The sequence below is a fragment of the Buteo buteo genome, chromosome 12 (genome assembly GCF_964188355.1).
Source record: "Buteo buteo chromosome 12, bButBut1.hap1.1, whole genome shotgun sequence".
Taxonomy (NCBI): Eukaryota; Metazoa; Chordata; class Aves; order Accipitriformes; family Accipitridae; genus Buteo; species Buteo buteo.
The window spans coordinates 31,238,807-31,258,732 of NC_134182.1; the positions used below are offsets into that span (position 1 = coordinate 31,238,807).

At 36.3% G+C, this 19,926-nt stretch overlaps 1 protein-coding gene across 6 annotated transcripts in view; it reads right to left on the minus strand.

The window, feature by feature from the left end:
- Positions 1-19,926, minus strand: part of RYR2 (ryanodine receptor 2) — a 455,131-nt gene that overhangs the window by 11,427 nt on the left and 423,778 nt on the right. For all 6 annotated transcript variants that reach the window (XM_075043205.1, XM_075043203.1, XM_075043202.1 and 3 more), the window contains 7 exons: positions 18,169-18,299; positions 17,484-17,526; positions 14,605-14,738; positions 6,834-6,894; positions 5,315-5,461; positions 3,854-3,988; positions 1,393-1,549 (listed from right to left, as the gene is read on the minus strand). In XM_075043205.1, the coding sequence (XP_074899306.1) occupies positions 1,393-1,549; positions 3,854-3,988; positions 5,315-5,461; positions 6,834-6,894; positions 14,605-14,738; positions 17,484-17,526; positions 18,169-18,299 (808 nt within the window). The remainder of the gene's footprint in view (positions 1-1,392; positions 1,550-3,853; positions 3,989-5,314; positions 5,462-6,833; positions 6,895-14,604; positions 14,739-17,483; positions 17,527-18,168; positions 18,300-19,926) is intronic.

Consider the following 19,926-nt stretch of genomic DNA (forward strand, 5'->3'; position numbering starts at 1 on the left):
CAGAAAGAAGAAGAAAAACCTCCACAGGCTCTATGGCTCAGATTATAAATTCTTTATGATTCTCCCTTCACTTACACCAATACAAATAAGCACTAACCACAATCATTGTTGACACTACTGTGCTGTAAAACTGATGAATACCAGATGAGAATTATACTCAAAGCTTGACAGCTAAGGCCTCTACTCTTCAGCCACTCACAAAATGAAGAACCAAACAGTATGAGATATGTCACTTCAGGCTATAAAAAATTCTGCACCCTCCCCAAGCCCTTTAAAAATCTTGCTGCTTGAGTAGGAGTTATAAACAATTTACCACAAGCTCAGAGTCGCCTTCTAAACTTCTTTGCAGGAAGTGAGAAAACATCCTTATTGCTTTCAAAATCATCGTAAGTTAGCTAACTGTTAGCTGACAGAAAGCAATAAGGTATTACCATTTATAACAACAACTGGACCTAACAAAAAATCGTTACATGTTTTTCCAAAATCAAGAATATACTTCTGTTAATTTGTGCAAACTTTAAAAAAGATGATCTTCTGGGCATTCTTGACAATCTTTTGAAGGTTTAGTATGTAAACAGATGGGGCTTTTAAGTACTCTGTGTAATAATATTAAACATTGTTAACACACACATAATAGAAAAAAAACCTGACTTCCCAAAATTCAGTATCCACTATCCAGATTACAACCGCAAGCCACACTATCAGTTAAATAATTTCACTCAAATTCAGAAGCTAACCTAATGGCAGCTGACTTTCCATTGTCATTAACCAGGATATACTAAATCTGTTTCATATCAAGCACCTTTCTTTACTCTTTGACATTGTTCAAGTGAGCAGGCATCAGACCAAACAGAGGATTTTATGTAAGAAAAGATTAAACCTCTTAAAGCTATGTTCCAATTTTCACACCACTACCACCAATCTGAAGATTTGCCAGACAGTCAAGAACATTAGATGCTGGCAGGGGGAATACTGACAGCACCCGCTACTGATTTTGTCCACATAAGTTCACAAAGGGCAGGTTATGCTGAAAGACAATTTTAAGGTATGCCACAAGATTTCTGATCACTTTCTAATCACTTCTCTTGCTGATCATTTACAGGAGGCTTTTAGAAAGGGCAACGAGAAGATAGAAACTGTAGTGATACCAGTATTCTCATAGCAGAGATTTTTTTGTTTTCACCGATCCAGTTAGAGCCTGTTGATTTTACAGAGACTAGGAAGAACAGCATACAGATAAAAGCCAGCTGGATGTGATATACGATACAAATCTGTGCTTCATGATCTGCCCTGGTGTCCTGGTTGAATCTTCAGTGTGCGATTACTGTAGCACTAAGATCTTTGTACTGCCACGTAATGCTTTCAGTCTCACCATGGGTTACAAACATATACCTTGAATAATTGCAAGCAGGATGACAATCACAAAGAAGAAGAAAGTGATGTCAAAGATAATCCGATAGATTTCATATTCATCTCCTGCTGGATCCTCGATCTCGTCACCAATGCCTCCACCTGCACGTACTCCAACGTACATGTGAAACATGTAGCACTAAAAAAACACAAAACAAAGGGATACAAAGTTTGTCTGCAGCTAAAGTAAAAACACCCATTGTTGCAAATTCAGTAATTGGTAGAACTGGTCTATCGTCTAGCAACTATACTATGTCAAGTCATCTTCTCCCCTTTGAAGTTACATACATTTCTGAGGGAGGTGAAATACTGCTGTGCAGCTGAAGCTGCAGTATTTCATGTTCTGCCATTATGTAGCAGTTCAAAAAGATCAAAGGTTCAGCTACCTTAAGCCCAGCAGCACATCGTGATTCATGTATGATCGTTTCAGTAATGTGCAAATAGGAAATACCATTACCACCACAGCCATCTCCTTTTCCATTTTCCTAGCTCAAAAGTGAATGACTTTCCCTATTTTTGGTGTTTCAAACAAAAATTTAAAAAAAACCAAACCAAAACAACAAAACAAAACAAAAAACCTTTGAGAATCTTTATGCATAGGACAGGCTAATGATGGAAGAAGTCTCAGACCAATACTGTGATCTGAAAAGTGGTATAATAGGTCTCTCATTATAGTTATGTGAGATGCTGACAACGCAAAATTCCTAGTTTAGCATGCTATAATTTAATAGAAAATTATGATACCACTCTCAGAGGTCTGGAGCAGGGGATTGGGTCTTTTTTGTTAAGTACCTTTGCAAACTACAGGTCCAGGGTTCTCACTCTCTATCAAAAAGTAGTGATGACAATTACAATAACTAACTCCTAAAACCTAACCATACAAAAAAATCCATTCTTTTATTTCTATGCCACACTTACCCCCAAAATCCCTTATGTAAGAAATTGATATAGTAACATACAATGCTTAGTAAGCAATGGCTGAAAAATGTAACAATTTTTAGAAACAGTTTTTATTTTACCATTGAAAGTCAATCATTACCTTAATGAGTGAATGTGGTGTTAGTTATTTTGAAAGTTTTAAGTTATTTTTCTCTTTCTAAAAATAAATATATATTCTCTGTACTTTTTCTTTTTTTAACATCACATTGCAAGTCTTACTGCTTTTACAAAAGACAACCCTGATTTTATAGCACATTATTCTAACTCATTCCTGCACAATATTGTAGCCTTTTTGTAAGTGTATTTTCAGAGAATTACTGAGCAGGTCAGGTCAGAACGGACTTTGGGAGGTCTCTGGTCCAAATCCTGCTCCAAGCAGGGTCCACTATAAGGTCAGACAAGGTTGCTCTGGCTTTATCCAGTCAGGTCGTTACAACCTCCTAAGGATGGAGACTGCACAACATCTCTGAGCAACCTGATCCACTGCTTGGCTCTCCTCAGTCAGAACACCTTTTTCCACTTTATGTCCATGGTCTCCTGCCAGGCACTGCTGTAAAGAGCCTTGATTTGTTTTCCCAGTAACCTGGGAGGCACTGGGGAGCTGCTTTTACACTCCCCTCCTACTCCCAAGCTTTCTCTTCTCCAGGCCAAACAAGCCCAACTCCCTCAGCCTCTCCACCCAGGGCAAGTACTCCAGCACCTGACAATTTAGCGGACCTCCACTGGTTTATGCTCCAGTTTATCTATGTCTTTCTTGTACTGAACATCCCAAACTGGACAAAAGTATAGACATATTAGTCTGCTTCCACAGTTTATCTAATTATTGGGATTTTAAATGGTGTCAATTCCATGGAAGTGATTCATATTGCATAACACACTGAAATATACTTAACTTTGTTGTACATGACTGCTTTTAAAAGGATATTAACAGCAACCTATCTTAAGAAATTCTTCATGATCTAAGCTCTACCTACCATCCACAACTGCAAAGCCTGGCACTGTCTCAGTAACCACAAAATAATTTTCAGTGGTTCTGAGCACAGGAAATTTCATTAATAGAATTGCCAATTGAAGATCATCATGGCAATTCATGCTAAGGGAAACTGATGGATTTCCAAGTTTGAAGAAGCATTTCAGTACCTAAATTACTTATGAAAGTCCTTGCCTATAACTGACCCTCCTCCTGAATGGCCTGTAGAACCTCAGGATTCAGAAGTACTGCCCTTTAACTGACTTGGCTCAGCTTCACAGCTTGTAGTTGTTAATTTTTTGAAAAACTATAGCAAAGAATACCATCACATTTCTTCTATTCGTTTATAGGTGTATTTGTTTAACATACACAGGTTATATCTAGTTGTTAGGGGTGTTCATAATATTTGTTCCTTTGCCTTCAATTATAGTCTTTCCTGTTGCTGGCTAACAATATGACTATGAATAGGAATTACAAGGTCAGGACAAAAACATAACAGTTTAAGAAAAAATCCAGAAAGCAAATAAGACTTACTGTTAGCATATCATCACATTTCATGTCTGGCATATCACCATCTTCACTCTTGTTGTAGAACTTGCGGAAAAAATTGAATGCCACTACTGTATACAAGTATACTACTACTGCCAGTAATCCCACTGTTAGGACAAGCTGGAAGACAAAATTATGGAGTGGATATAACAGCAACATGAAATTATGCTATACAATTTTCTTTGCAAAAAGAGAAGGAAAGTAACAATAACCTATATGTACTAGCAGAAGGAAAACTATCTTTACTTCTTCTCTGTCTCTTTGCAGATCTTTGTAATATTTGGTAATATATCTGCATATTTTCAAGCTAAGATTGTGCATTTCACCTGTTTTATTTTGAATATGCTTCAGAAACACAATGACACAGACAAATCTTGCAAAATCTAGTGGATACATACACAATCAAACAATCCATTAGAATCATATAAAACCCACACAATCAGACAAAAATATCTGAAAGTTTACTACTTCATAGAAATAGTACTACTATTTAATATCACCCATTATATAATTGCAATATAATATTTCTACTAATTTAATACTGAAACAATTTTGTTTACATCTATAAAATCACATATAAAACAAACTGTTCCTAATGTTTTAACATCTACCTCAGAGAAGCAGCAACAAACACCCACTGCTCAACTGCAGCACCATTAAAATTTTGCCTTGAGCTTTATGGAAAGCAGCTGGAAGTGAACTGCAATATCCTGCAAATTGACATTTCACTTAGCTGCCAGACCTAAAAAGTTCTTTGTCATAAATTATGCCCCCTTACTTCACAGATAATCTGATAAAACTTCAGGACTATTTTTAAAAGGTAGAAGACTTCACTTTTTTTCACATGCAGACTGATTTTTTTGCTTTTTTGTTCCTTTAAGAAATCAGAATTAAGAATGTAAGAAAATCTGTTCTTTGAAGGGTAAAGAATGCAGTATGTTGATTTCTGTGACTTTTCATGACACATTTTTTGTTCCACAAATGAAACTTAAGTTTGCCACAAATTAAAACAAATAACAGTTTGTCAAGGTGAGTTCATATGTAAGAGTCTTTTATGTGTCATGTGCTTCACTAGCCATTTTGATTTTCAGATTGTATAGCTTCCTTAAGAAAAGATTACTTATCATCAGAGCTGAGTTTCTCAAACTAACAGAAAGAGTAACTTGGCCTCAACTGGACCTTTCTGTAGATGTATCTTGAAAACATTTCAAACAGCAACTTTGTGACACAGTTGCTCACAACAGCTAGAGACTGTCATCCATCCTAGTCCCATTTTCTTGCACTTATAAATCTCATTGGCTATTTTCCCCACTGACCAAAGTTCTAAACTTCATGATGAAAGAACAAATCTGTTAATTCAGCTGCTCTGCGGATTGACAAGTCATGAAGCGATCTTTCCTGTGTCCTCCTTAAGTAAAAAAGCTGAAGAGAGTTGACAGTTGATACCTGTTTGCCATTGTGAGTCACTGATGACAGGATAGTTCGTAAAGTCTTGAATCCCATTGCAATGTCAAGGAGATGAGCAGCAAAGAAAAAATTGTTGTAATGGCCAAGGACTGACATGGTCATGTACCACGCTAGGTAAAGGAAAGACTAACAGAAAAAAGTTCATCACAAAATAAAACTCGTGGCTATTATCTTTAACTTAATTCAAAACACTGAGGAATGATAGAAATTGCTTGAATGTGCTTTTCTTTAAATAGAAAACAATTTTTTTTTTTTTACATAGAATTTGCTAGACATCTTTGATAATTTTCTCTTTGTGCAAAAATATTAAATCAGCAAATACAGAGTTCGCAAGACATGGTAAAAATTGACATATTCTAAATCTGAATTTGTAAAAACTAATTTTGAAATTGCTAAACCCTTATCTGTTAATGTTTCTAATGTAAAAAGTTTTTCTGATTTAAATGAATTTTTGTTTATGAATTTCTAAATCATTACATTAAAATATTAAAGCCCAAATGTGGTTAATGACAAATGAAAGGACTCTGCAAGCAACAAAAGGAATTGTATAATTAATTCAAACTACTAAAACTACTACTTAAACATGTAAGTGTTATTTAAGTAGTCTACTAACTATTACTTCAAATGTTAATTTCATCTTTTCCTCTATCATTTAATTTTTATTGGACTTAAAGACAAGTACATATTTATAAGAGAAGTTACAGTCCCTCCCTTAGAAAAAACCTAATCCTGAACAAACTCTAACTCTTTACAGATGATGCTGTCTGGAGACCTGGACACTTATCGTTCCACTCTTCCTGACTAAAGTCAGTTTACACCTTATTTCTCTGGCAGTCCTAGTTCCAAAACCATTTGTTCCCCCACTATTTTTTCCACCAGTAAAATAAACTGAGTTAGGCAAGTGATAATTGTAAGATTCTTAATAATCATTTGATGAGTGACTTCCTAAACTGCAAAGTATTTTAACAGTCAGGCTTGTTTATCAATCTTTTTTTTCTGGTTTTTAAAGACTCATTTTTTCAAATTATTAAAATCAGCAGCCTCATTCTGTATCACATCCTACTACCAGTTTCAGTGACACAAATTTTAGCAATTCCATATACATTAACTATACTGATCTGACTGTGCTCCAGGAGTATTCAAGTGTTCATGAAGTTTATGAACAATATGAAAAATGGCAATTAGAATTTATATAGTCAGTTTTCTAATTCTATGGCACAGTGCTTGCTTACTGCTCCTGATTAAAGCATATCAGAAAGGGGGCGGGAACTGACTGAGGTTCTGTAGACTAATACCTATGTAACTGGGAAAAGATGTCGGCAATGCCTTTTTAAGTTTCCAAGATTTTCTTCATCTATGTAGTAAATAAATTATAATCCAGAGTATTTCACACTTCCCTTTAAAGCACTTCTGGTTAACAAGTGTATATTGCTTTTTAGCAGGTGAATATATACATATATTTATGTGTGTGTATATATGTATATACTGATAAACTTACATTATCAGTGAAAACAACTCCTAATTTCCACATCTGATACTTAACATCAATGGAATTTAACCTGTAAAAATAAAAAAATAAATTGCATTTTATATCCAAACACAATAGGAAAATATGCAACACAATCTGTAGGAAGTGTATCGCCACATAAACACAGGAGACAACAGCTGATCTACTTCTCCAAAAGCTGAAATACATCAGAACCTTGCTCTAATTCACACTTTTACTCTTCAATGGACCTGTCCAAAAAAAAAAAAAAAAGGCAGAAAAACAAATTAATAAATAGTGGTTTGGATTCATCAGACCTAATGCTGATCGATGTCTACAATGTTATCACAGACATACAAATGAAATCAACCGTCTTTATAATGCATGGAGAAAAAGAGATATGTTGGGTTTTGTTTTTTTTTTAAATGCTACCCATCTAAGCCTGAAGTAGCTGTCAAAAAAGGTCAGAGAATTTGCACCCCAAAATGCCAATTCTTTACCACTAGTTACGATAGCATACCTTGGGTGACACAATTAGATGACATTAAAGACAAAGCAAGGTGAAATGAATCTCAGCGCTTATGTGCTTTGTTTTTCCACTGATATCAGGAATAAATGGGAATGAAAGAAATGTGTATTAAAAGCTTTTGCAGAAAAGAACCTGGGGTTCTTGGTGGGCTGCAAGTTGGGCGTTAGCCAGCAGCACAGGCTTACTGCAAAGCATGCGAACAGTACCCTGCGCTCCATGAGGAGGAGCACTGCCAGGAGGTGGAAGGAGGTGATCCTTCCCCTCCAACTCAGCACTGGTAAGGCCACCCCTGGGGTGCTGGGTCCAGCTCTGGGCTCCCAGGTTCTTCCACAGTTTTTGTTGGTTTGTTATATTAGCCAGTTAGCCTCTTCTATTCTCCTCTCTGCAACAAACTTTTATGTTGTACAGACTGATATTGTAAACTATTCTCTCCAAATTTTTCCCTTGTATTTCTTTAATTAATACTTTTAGGTATTAATTCTCCTCTTACTCAATCAACACAAATAAATGTCTCAACTTTAGGCTCCATTTTTTGACCTAGAATTAAACCCATTAATTTGCTTGAAGCATTTTTTTTGTCCTCTATAGAGAAGTGATACAACTAAGTTACCAAACAAGATGTTTACCATTTTTGTTTGTAACTGTATCTTGTCCTCTCTAGTTTTTGACTTTTTCTTTTTGGAAAGGTTTGGATCATCGTATTATATTGACACAAAAAAATTCTAAGCCTGGATCACAACTCAGGAACAAATATAAATAATAGCATGAAAAACGTCATCTGTCCTGCTTTTACCCTTAAAATGTCAGTGAATTCCTAAAAGAGCTGCTGACAAGGACTAAACAAGTTGAAATAACGCTGGCAGATGTCATACACCTGCCACATACAAAAGCACATAGTACTTCTGTGCCAAAAGTTTATATGGAATTGTCTGAGCCCTTAGATGGAATACCAAGACTTAAAACCTGGTCTATCGAGGTCTGATTTCCAAAATTCATACTTTTATAACCAGAGCCACTAACCACATAAAAGTAATAGTTTTATTTGAATATTAAACTCCCAAGGAATACTTTGCCATCAAAATACCAAACTCCTACTTGTACGCAACAGTATTTACTCTTTAATACAACCAAAAATTAACACCATTTTTACACATAAAACCAAAAGGCAAAAGACTGAAGTTGAACGTTCTGTATAACAGTATAAACACTACATAGATATAAGTGGAGCTACTATAATTGAAAAACAGCATTAAATCAAACTTAGATCCAGACATCTACTCCAAATAGTCTACAGCCTATTTTAATTAAGAATTCATTTGTCCTTCTGAAGTGTATTAGTCTACTTGAACAAAAAGGGAAAAGCAGAAGAAATGTAGTAGAAGTTCTCTGATTTATGAAAGATTTGACCCTTGCTCTCAAATTTACATATGGCAGATCTTTCATACATACATTTTATTTCCATGCAGAAAACATTTACATGATACAGTAACTCATTTAGGGTCAATTTTTTTACCCTTTACTCACAGTGAATTATACTTTTCTGCCTTTATTGAATTTCCATAGGACTACACATTTAGCTCAGAGCAGTTAAAAGAGCACAGTTATATTATTAATGCTCTGTAAAGACAAAAATAACATAAGCACAGAGACTAATGGTGAACTCTAGAGTCTATTATCTAGTTAGACAAGATTCAACAGACTATAATTTTCTTTCTTACCATTTTACTTGTGGTTTTGGGTTTTTTTTAACCTATGCAAAGGCAACAAATTTCTAGGTTAACAAATCTAAAACTCCTCATACGGTGGCATAAAACTTTTAAAGAATGAGAGTTGATCACAGTTTACTAGCCATATTGATGACATGGTCAGCAGCTCGTTTTGCTTCATTATTCCCTTCATGGCAGACAGCAGCTCTGTAGAAATTAAAGCCTAAGGTTTCACCAGAGTTTCTTCCATGGTGACTCAGGCCATAGTGACTGGCTGACATTTACTGTCTGATTAGGATTGCAGGGATGATATATGTATAACAAACTACATACACTAGAAAAATAAAAGCTGCAAGTTTTTTTCTAACAGGCTTTCAAGTTTATAAGGATGGAAAAATGCATCTTTAACAAAATCCGCATTCATATCTTGAAATCATTAGAATCATACTAGTCTCAAAGGTCCCTACACTGCACTATGGTCCAGATACCATAGAGTACTCAAAGATAAATCTAGCATGCTGCCCTTTCACCGAAGCTAGGAGTGCTTCTTGAACAATCAAATGGCTTCTCCAACAACAGTCTAGCACAGCTAAGAGCTGCCGATACCATTTTCATCAGTTCCAAGTTATAAGAAAATTTTCTAGCCCCAAATTTGAGTTATTAAAGAAATAAAAATTTATAGAAAACCCTGTCCTAGAGGGAAAATGGGGAAAAAAAGGATCAAAAATGTTAAGAACAGTTTCTCACTGAAATATCGTTCAATAACATATTCAGGTGGTAAAATGAACCTCTTGAAATTTATTTCTGAAAATATTATTGTAGCAAGTTAATTCCTTACTTTATTCTGATCCAATACCACTCAGTGTCAGGCATATTCTTGTGACTACATTCCACCTATCCATAACTATATTTGTCTTGCATATGAAACACCATGGACAGGACTGCTTATGGACAGGCAGGATACTCTCTCATGAAATGGCAAAAAAACCCAGCACTAGGGGAACTCATCTCTAGTCGATTTAATGTGATGATTTTATATTTTACAAACAGCAATAGCTGTAGAGATCCTAAAAATAAAATGAATATTGACCTATATGGAAAAAGGAACAGTTCATTTTTCTGTATCTTCATTTTTTAAAGTAAGTCCGACATGGATAGCAACGCAATAACAAGCATAATACTGCATTCTCCTGTTTATTTCTGCTCGCTACCTTGATCAAGTAGCTCAAAGACTTAAAAGAATATGAGGTCATACAAAAATAAAGCTCTACAGCTGTGAATCAAGAAGTGACAGTATGGTTTCAAGTTTCCCTTGGAATATCATCAGTTAGTATTATATTGGATGGATTTCTTGGTCTGAATGAATTTTTATTTGACTTCTTTCTGCACCATTGAACAGGATGTCATGCACTGTAGTACTGTAGTTATAGTAGCCAAGTTTAGCGACAGTGAACGATGACACAGTGCGAGAATGCACAATGTGAATAAATGATAGGAAAATGTTAAGAAATTGCCTGTAATACATTTGGCTGCAACCTGCACTAGTATTTCATCACCTTCAACAACAGCCAGAATTTTTACAGCTTCTTTCTAAAGGCCTACTGCATTCAGCTGTTCCAACTGTAACATAGTCGGTTTTCAAAAATTATTCTTCCCTTTAAAAAAAAAAAATCCTCAGGCAATCAAATGATACTAATGTTAACTGGAATCAGAAAATTCTGAACTTTTCAGCCTGAATCATTTTAATGTTTGCACATCAGAGCAGTTCAGAGCAGCTACAGGGCATTGCCAGCTGAGGAACAACTACCATAACTCTAAGCTCAGACTGAAAAAAAGCCTTGCAGCAGCATTTAACCTTTTTCCAAAAAGACAGATAAACTAAAACTGGGAAGAGTCAGTTTTAATTAGTTAGCTCTTCACATTAACTTTCTTAGCAGACACTGAAATTTTCTGTTAAAGGTTCTTTCAGGTTGTTTCAGGAGGCTAATCTAACAGAGGAAACAGTTCAGAAAGATGACCCATTTTTCTGAAGGTATAAGAAAAATCATTAATGAAAATATGATCATTCTTATCAATTAATGAGTTTCAATGTACGTGTTTAGGAAGATCTTCTGTTAATGTTACAATTTGTACAATAGAAAGCATTCTATCAGATTAGAAACATTCATTATTTATTAATTGGTCAACTGGGTAGGAAATATCTTTTCTATTGCACTGTGTGAAATAGTGCTCATTTTGTGCTGGGCACGGAACAACATCAGCAGGTGATATGTTATAGAGAATGGTGCTAGCTGACCACTACAAAAAGAAAGCATTGAACCGAAACAAAACAAAACAAAGCAAAACAATGAGTTACTTGGTGTCTTTAAGTTACCTGTTTGCCATGGAGGTACAATGCATAGAATAGATTATTCCTTTACGGTATCCTACACAAAGCCTCTGGAAGGATACACTAGGCTTAAGATTCCCAAGTAAATAATCAAAGGACGAGGTATCTTACATTAGCATCTGTAAGTGGAAAGGCTTGAAGTTGAGTTTCCCACATATCCATCATTCCTCTCAATGGAACAGGCTGGGAATTGAGACATTGTACGTTAATGGTAGCTATGCCTGCCTCAACCACGAAGGCTGAAGCCACTACCCACTTGCAGATATACACTTCTATTTGGCCAAATAGGCACATCCACAGGTTTTACAAACCTGTGGTGATATCGTATCAGGTATAAATCTTGGGACTTCAGGTGTAGAAACTACCTCAGACAAAATCTCTTACTTTTTCACCAGCCATTACGGGCAAAAGGCAGGCTGTCACCTGAGGGAAAAGTGTACTAGTTTATCAGAGACAATACTGTACTCCAAGATACTACATTACTACCAAGGGGCTTACCTGCTCCAGAATCCTTTGAAAACCTAGGTTATTGTTTCTCTTAACAAGGAAGTATAAGCTCTTTTAACCTCTTTCACATTCTGAGGCCAGCTGCACTCATTCTTTGTACACTTCACATTTATGACATGGTTTATCTTCTCGTCAAACTATGGAAACCTCACATCTTACAGGAGAAAATTATTTACATTTTTCTCTTCTTGAAAGGGGAAGAATTCTTCTACCACATGAGCATTCAACAGATGCCCTGCTTATTTTCCCCCAAATTAGCCTTATGTCACTGATTGCTGCAGATGCTTGAGCCTCAGCTGCCCCTTCTGTTGACTCTGACTAAACTAATGACCCCAGAACTAACAACAGTTAGGAAGGTAACAGGACTGAGAGGTAATCCTCACCATGATGCCTCTGATAAATAAATTTCATCTTTGTGTCTTTCATATAATTCTCTCAAATATACTTCATCCATGCTGCAGCTAGTTTAACACCATCCACCCCAGAAGGGAAACTTATTCAATGGAAGAACAGTGCACTGTCTCAATCCCAGTGTGCAAATTTTAACTGTCTCTACTGTCTAATCTACAGTAAAGCTCCAACTGCATCATCTGCCTTAGCTGGTTATATTTAAACAATACTGCAATGTATTTAAATAATTAAATACGTATTTATAAATTTAAATATATATACTTAAAAAAATACTCAAGACTGCATCCATTTTTTATGCAGTATATCAGCGGGATGGGCAGGAGCTTCTGAAGGAGCATGGTCACTTGCAAGTAGAGTGCTCTGAGTCCCTTGCAGAAAGACAGATGGAAGGGAATCCGATGTTATTTGCCCACAGGAAAGGGGAAGAAACAGTAGGAGCTAGGGATCAAGGAGACAGAAGAAAAACCTGGTTCATTTGTATTGGGAATGGAAATGCTAAATGCTGCATTTCCCTTCTGTGTTGAAAGATACATAGGCATGGGGTCTGGCCTCAGGCTGGGCCATCTCCTGCTGGCATGTGAAGAAGCAGAGGCACTAGAGCTGGGATCTGCACCAGGTCATAGCATTCTCCTGGGTTTTTTGCCCCAAAGTGGTGCAGTAAGGGTTCAATTCCAGTGCTTTTCCCACCTCTCTTCATTGCACTGTAAATATATTTCAAATGTTGAATCTGGAATATGCTTAAGTTTTAGTAGCTTCATTAGTGTCCATTTTTTTAAACTGGTAAAAAGTGGATACCTGTACCTTCCTGAAGCATATGAATTTTATGCAAATGGTTCCGTAAATTTCTGTCATACTTATTTTCCCACAGCATATTCAACTATTATAAGGATGGAATGATTTCTCCAGGGAGAACATGAAAGATGGATGAGGTCATAATTTGGGGGGTTTTTTTATGTACATAACATGGAGTAGACGCTAGAGATGTAACGAAAAACTGACATCCTTCAGGCCCAGTTCTGAAATTAAGTATTTCATCACTCTTCTCCAACTGCTTCATTCTGGTCTGTTTTTTCAAGAGTATTCACAGAAACATTGTTTCAAATTTTTTCCCAAATGTGAGTCATGAGCACACAGGGAAGGGAAAGTAGTTTCATTTTCTTTTTATACCAATAATAAAAGTAACAAAAATATATTTTTTTTTCTAAACTCAAGCATGGGTTCTACTATAATCCAGCAGCAAAACAGCAGGTAAGAAAGTATTCTGGAAAGTACTTCTCCCACAGTATTAAATTTTATTTAGTATTGCAATGCCACAGAGTCCTGGGGCCTTAACACTGCACAGGATTGATTGTTTAGATGGACTCCAGGTTTATTCATCCGTCTTTATAAAAGATGGATATTAAGGATCCTTCTTTACAAAATCGGCACTTGCTTCAATGCCGTTCTAATTTACTAGTGGTCCCACTGTCTACCTCTTATGATCTTTCCAAACCCATTGATAAAATGTTGCTTTTAAAGAAAGGTATAAATAAACCCTTACATTAGAATCTCTGCAGCATTAAAAGTCCATCTGCTAAAATATATTCTATTTATTTGAATATCTTTTTTATAATGCAGAACTGGAAAAAACATTTTTGCTGTACTTAAGAAAAACTGAGGATGACCCTTCCCTAAGAAGGAAAATTAATGCAATTACTCTGAATGTCCAGGGGCTTTTTTTTCAGGTCTGTCTCTCAGATGACAGGCAAATACACAGTTTAGGGAAAACAAATTATAGAAAGATGTAAGGACTAATCATCCAACTTCCCAGATTTTACTGGTCACTATCACTTAAATTTATTCCATCATTTCTTTATAATCAGAACACACAGTGCCAATTTTGCCCATTCTTTCCAGCTGAGCTGAACTATGAAAAGGAATTTCCAGCCTCGTTGTAATGACACTATCAAAACAGGGCGAATATGATGCATTCAAGCAGCTGTGCACTAAACTAAATCGTCATACATAAAAAACAGTGGAGTACTGCAGATATGCTGTCTATAATGAAATAAATTCACTATATCATTCAATTTAAGAATTGATTTCTCTTATACAGCTATACATAAAAGAGCAAGAAGAAAATTCAAAGCTGAATGACAAACCTTAATGCTTAATTTTAACCAACAAAAAAACCCAAAACAAACAAAGAAAAAAACCCCAGAGAAAACCAACCACACAAACAAACCAGAAGCAAATGCTTACACAGCAGATAAGGAGCTATCCTTCTTTGGTTTCTTCTTTTCTCGAGCATCACTAAAATCGAGAGCAGCTTTGTCCATTCCTAGTAACTCACTGATCCTGTCACGGCCATAGAACTCACCATATTTATCCATGACCTAAAGTAAGGAGGAATATTCAAGAGAATCAGTTGGGTAGACCAGCTGGTTTTTAGCCTGGTTTCTGAAGACAAGAGGTTTAACATACACAGTCTTTTTCACGTGTTTGTTTCCATCTGTCTATCATATCAGTCAGTAATTTTTTTTTTTCTGCTCAATTGTAATCAGTTCAATAGAGGCAAGAGGTGGATGTCAAAGATAAGATTTTCCTACTCATTTAATGAAAACAGGATGAGGAAAGCAACCCAGGAGAAGGAGAATACCTAAATTGATATCATCACTGACAGAAAAAAAATACACTGTGAGGTCACACAGGAAAGAGATATTTTGAATATTCTAGCTATGTGAAAAGCTTTGATTAAAATATGATTTCTCAAAGACAGTATTTGACCCTTAGTAGTCATTCCTTTTAAGAAAAAACAAACAAACAAACAAACAACCCCCCCCCCAAGCAATACATATTTATTCTGTTTAAAAAAAGTTTTTTTCAAATAAGCTGAATATCTTGACTGGGAATTTGGGATTTTTTTTTTTTCTTTTAAGGGGAAGTATTTCACATTGAAATAGTTGTGAAAAATGCCCTCACTTATTAGCTAGCTGCATTGCATAATTTTATGATCTTATTTTTGTTAGTTAATAATGCAATGAAACTATAATAGATATAGAATTTATAGGAATAAAAAGATCTTGAAGAGAGTTACAGCTAAGAATTATTTTCAGTGAATTCAAACTATCCCCCATCTCTTTCTTACAAAATTTAACATGTTTCATAAGAAACTTTTCTGGAAATGAACATTTACTTGCTCTCGTTTTCAGTGAACACACAGCTCCTTCCTAAATATTATCTCTCACTTCTCATTTTCAAACAGAATACTCAAAGAAATACAAAAATTTGGATAACAAGATCATAACTGAATGACTCCTGTAGGTGAGGTGGTATTTCACCAGCTTTCTAATAAGCATTGCATTAAATCTTTATCGATATTTTTGCAGATTTTGAGAGACAAGCCTTCTTTGCCACATGCTTGAAAACAGTTCTTCATGACTGTGGATCATTCACTAGACTTGGGATTTAAGTATGTTTATATATAAATATAAACATACATAAAAGAAAACATTCTTTCCAAATACTGTATTTGAAGGTACTTTATGCAGAGCGGTTCCTCAGCCAAAGCTAAAGTACCAAATCTTCCACACAATTTTAACCATGCTCCTTTCCTTTTAATAGGAACCTTCCTTGACCTACTACGTTGACAGAAGCAATGTAGATTTTTTATTTTCTTTCTTCAGTACTCTGTGCAAGCTACTCCCTGCTCTCTGCTTAGATAGACAGATAGAAATATTTATCTAACAACTTCAAATATGAAAAAAAATACTTTCAACAGCAAAACAAATACACAACTCAAAGCGTTTTTTTAGACAGGTTGACCTAAAACTTCTATGAAGCAGAAGAGCTGCTAGTATTTCAAAAGACATGTTTCCCAAAGTGTGATTCAACATTGGCATTAAATGGTATGAAAGAAGGGTAAATCTGATCCAACAACATAAATAACCTCTTTTTCAATTGTGACCAAAATACACTAGGAAGATTATTCTTGTTCTAAGCTATAGTACATACATTACATTTCTTTTCTAAGAGCAAGCTGAGAAAACATTTGACATAACGTTCCTAAGAAATGAACTTCAACAGTCTCTGCTTATGGAGGACTATTTTTGAGAGAGAGAGAGAGAGAGAGAGTATTAGGTTATGCGATAAAAGCTCATCTGCACACCAACAAAGGACCACAGAGAGACTGGTTGGGGGAGAGTCCAAAGAATACCCTGCCCAGCTACTCCCAGGTCCATCACAGAGCCATCAGCCCATTAAAGACCCAACTCCTCAAGCCTAGAGGAGCAGAGGGGCAAAATGGCAGGCAGGAACCCAAGTTACAGACTCCCAGTGAGTGGACACCCTGCCTGGTCCTTTCCAGGGCTGTCCCAGGAGAGCCTCGGCCCCAGCGTGCAAGTGTGAAACCCATCAAGATGAGTCACTGGGAGTACCTCTCCAGATCACCGTTCAGACTAAGAGGGTTACTGCCAAAGGATGTGGGATACATTATAGGATGGCAAGGGAAGAGCATTTGGGGATTGCACAGAAACTATTATTGGATGTTATAGGGAGGAAGCAAAGGTGGGAAAAGGGATGGATTTAGATGATTTGGGGAGGAAAAAGTGTGGGAAAAGAGAATGGTAAGGGACAAAAAGGGCCAGATGCATATACATATAGTTTGCTGGTCAGTACAGTTGTCTGACTATGCCCTGTGCCTAAACATCTCAGTCTGTCCTACCTTCTTACTAAATTCCTATCTAACCCTCTCCTGGGTGAGTGACTCTCTATTCTGTGTGCATGGAGGTGAATATATAAATACACACAAACAATTTACAAAACAATTTACTTATGTTGCAATATACATACAAGTGTACACAGAAATTCTCCACAGAATGAATGTATTTGAACTCCTGTTTTATACAGCAAGCTGTATGTAGAAAAAGTTTGAAAGAGTAACTATCCAAAGCACACAGAAGTAGTTGTAAGCATGAGGTGACCAGGGAATTCTGTGTATTTTAAAATAGTAAATATGGAAATCTACAGAGAATCAAAGTTATATTTCAAAACAGTGTCATCCATATTTCTTCAAACACAAAAATATACATGCATTAGAACTTTATTTTAACTTCATCTATATTTTTAAAAATAAGCCTTACCTTTCTTTTCACAAATTTGTCCCAGTAATTATTTGGAAAAGACCTGAAAAACACAGATAAACAAGATTACATTTTAGACAATCATGAGAAGATGCAGTAGTTACTAAGATGCCATAAAAATTACATACTGATTTTGGTTTTAAGAGGCTTTTTGTTGCTGCTATCGCCAGCTAGTCATTTGTGAAGTCACTGGAATGAAAGCTGCCAAATGGCATTCAGCCTACCATGTCAATGTGGCTGGGAAAGAGTGGCAGAGCTGATGCCTACAGACAGGGTTCTAAAGCAGTTGGATCACACAGGCCCACCAGGCAGAGAGTCAGGACTTTAAATATGTTCCTGAAGGAGAGCCTTCAAGGGACACTAAGAGGCTGCAAAGCACAGCCCACCCTCAAATTGACAGCAATACACAACCATCACTGTGCTTACCCAAAAAAATTCATTGCCACTTTTTTTCTTTTATGGAACAGAAATAATTTTAAATCATAAAAGTGGGAATGAATAAGATTAAAAAGTAATAGTGAACATTAGCATAACAGGTGCCGGAAATATTTTATATATCCTTGCTAGAAATACACGCCTCACAATTGTTTATTTCAGACAAGCTGGACGATCAACTATATAATTGTGGACATTGAAGAACAATTCCTTGCAAAGCTATACAGAGATCAAGTAGGTAAAAACTTACTGTGTGTTGATTACGAGTCTGTCCCACTGTCCCTTAATATCATCTTCTGATGGCTGTTCAGTTATATACAGCCCATCAAATTCCAATTTCCTTGCCACCTCCTTTTCTCTCTTAAAAATAACCAGTGGAACCTGCAGTTGAAAAAAATCAGGAATTATTTAAAATGCACTGAGATGTCTGCAGATTTTTAAGAAAAACTGATTGTTATGAAAAATTAAGTATGAAAACTGAACAAAGCAAAAACAGTATTTAAAAAAATTAAAAGACTTGATAATTGCCCAGAACACTGCAAAGGTGTCGATGCACAAGGACCAGGTCATTCAGAATCATATAACTACAGTGTACCACACAGTTGTAAAAAGATGGCCAATAACCCTGAAAAGGGATTCTTCAAATAAAAATAGTTCTTCTGTGCTATGGAGCTATTAGAGATAGTCAAGTGAAAGAGAGCTAAAATAAAAATAATTTTTAAATGCTTAGAAATTCTACTTCCAAAATATTAATTTGGGATCAGACTTTTGGATTGCATTTTGATATCCAGAGGTGCTAGAGGTTGCCTTTCATTCGTGTCGTGGTTTAACCCCAGCCAGCAACTAAGCAGCACGCAGCCGCTCACTCACTCCCCCCCACCCAGTGGGATGGGGGAGAAAATCAGGAAAAGAAGTAAAACTTGTGGGTTGAGATAAGAACAGCTTAATAGAACAGAAAAGAGGAAACTAATAATGATAATGATAACACTAATAAAATGACAACAGCAATAATAAAAGGATTGGAATGTACAAATGAGGCACAGTGCAATTGCTCACTACCCGCCGACCAACACCCAGTTAGTCCCCGAGCGGTGATTCCCCGCCCCCACTCCCCCCAGTTCCTAAACTAGATGGGATGTCCCATGGTATGGAATACCCCGTTGGCCAGTTTGGGTCAGGTGCCCTGGCTGTGTCCTGTGCCAACTTCTTGTGCCCCTCCAGCTTTCTCACTGGCTGGGGATGAGAAGCTGAAAAATCCTTGACTTTAGACTAAACACTACTTAGCAACAACTGAAAACATCAGTGTGTTATCAACATTCTTCACATACTGAACTCAAAACACAGCACTGTACCAGCTACTAGGAAGACAATTAACTCTATCCCAGCTGAAACCAGGACAATTCGTTAAAGAATTCTTGAGGTTTCACAGTGGGAAGCAAAGAAAGGCTGGAAGCAGTAAAAAGAAAAATCCTTCAATCACATTCACATTCCATATACTTGATTTGTGCTTTGTAGTTCTTTGCCAGCAGCTGAGACACCTGAGCAGTAAGGATCAGGCTTTACCTACAACTCTCTTTCATCATCTGGATAACATTCAAAAGTATATTCCAAGAAGGCAGATGTAACTAGTAGTCCCAGTGGAGTGGATTTTTCTTAGAAATCTGTTACCAACAAAAAATAAATCCTACTCTTTCCTGGAATTATTTCACAGGTCCCCAGAATTCACCCACCCTGCATTACCCACCCTGGCTGTATTACTAGTCAAGACTGGACATGAGTATACTGAAAAAGTAATAAGTATTAGACTACCCAAGCAACATGGTGATTGCATTAGATACAATAATAGTTCCAATCTTATTTTCAGACAGCTAATTGAGAAAAATTTAGCGGATTTCATGCAGAGCAATCTCCAGAAGCAAACATATCATACACAGACCTGCAGTTATGAAGATTCTTAATTTTGAAATCAGTATACCTCCAAAGACAGAGACTGAAACCATATTTGGTC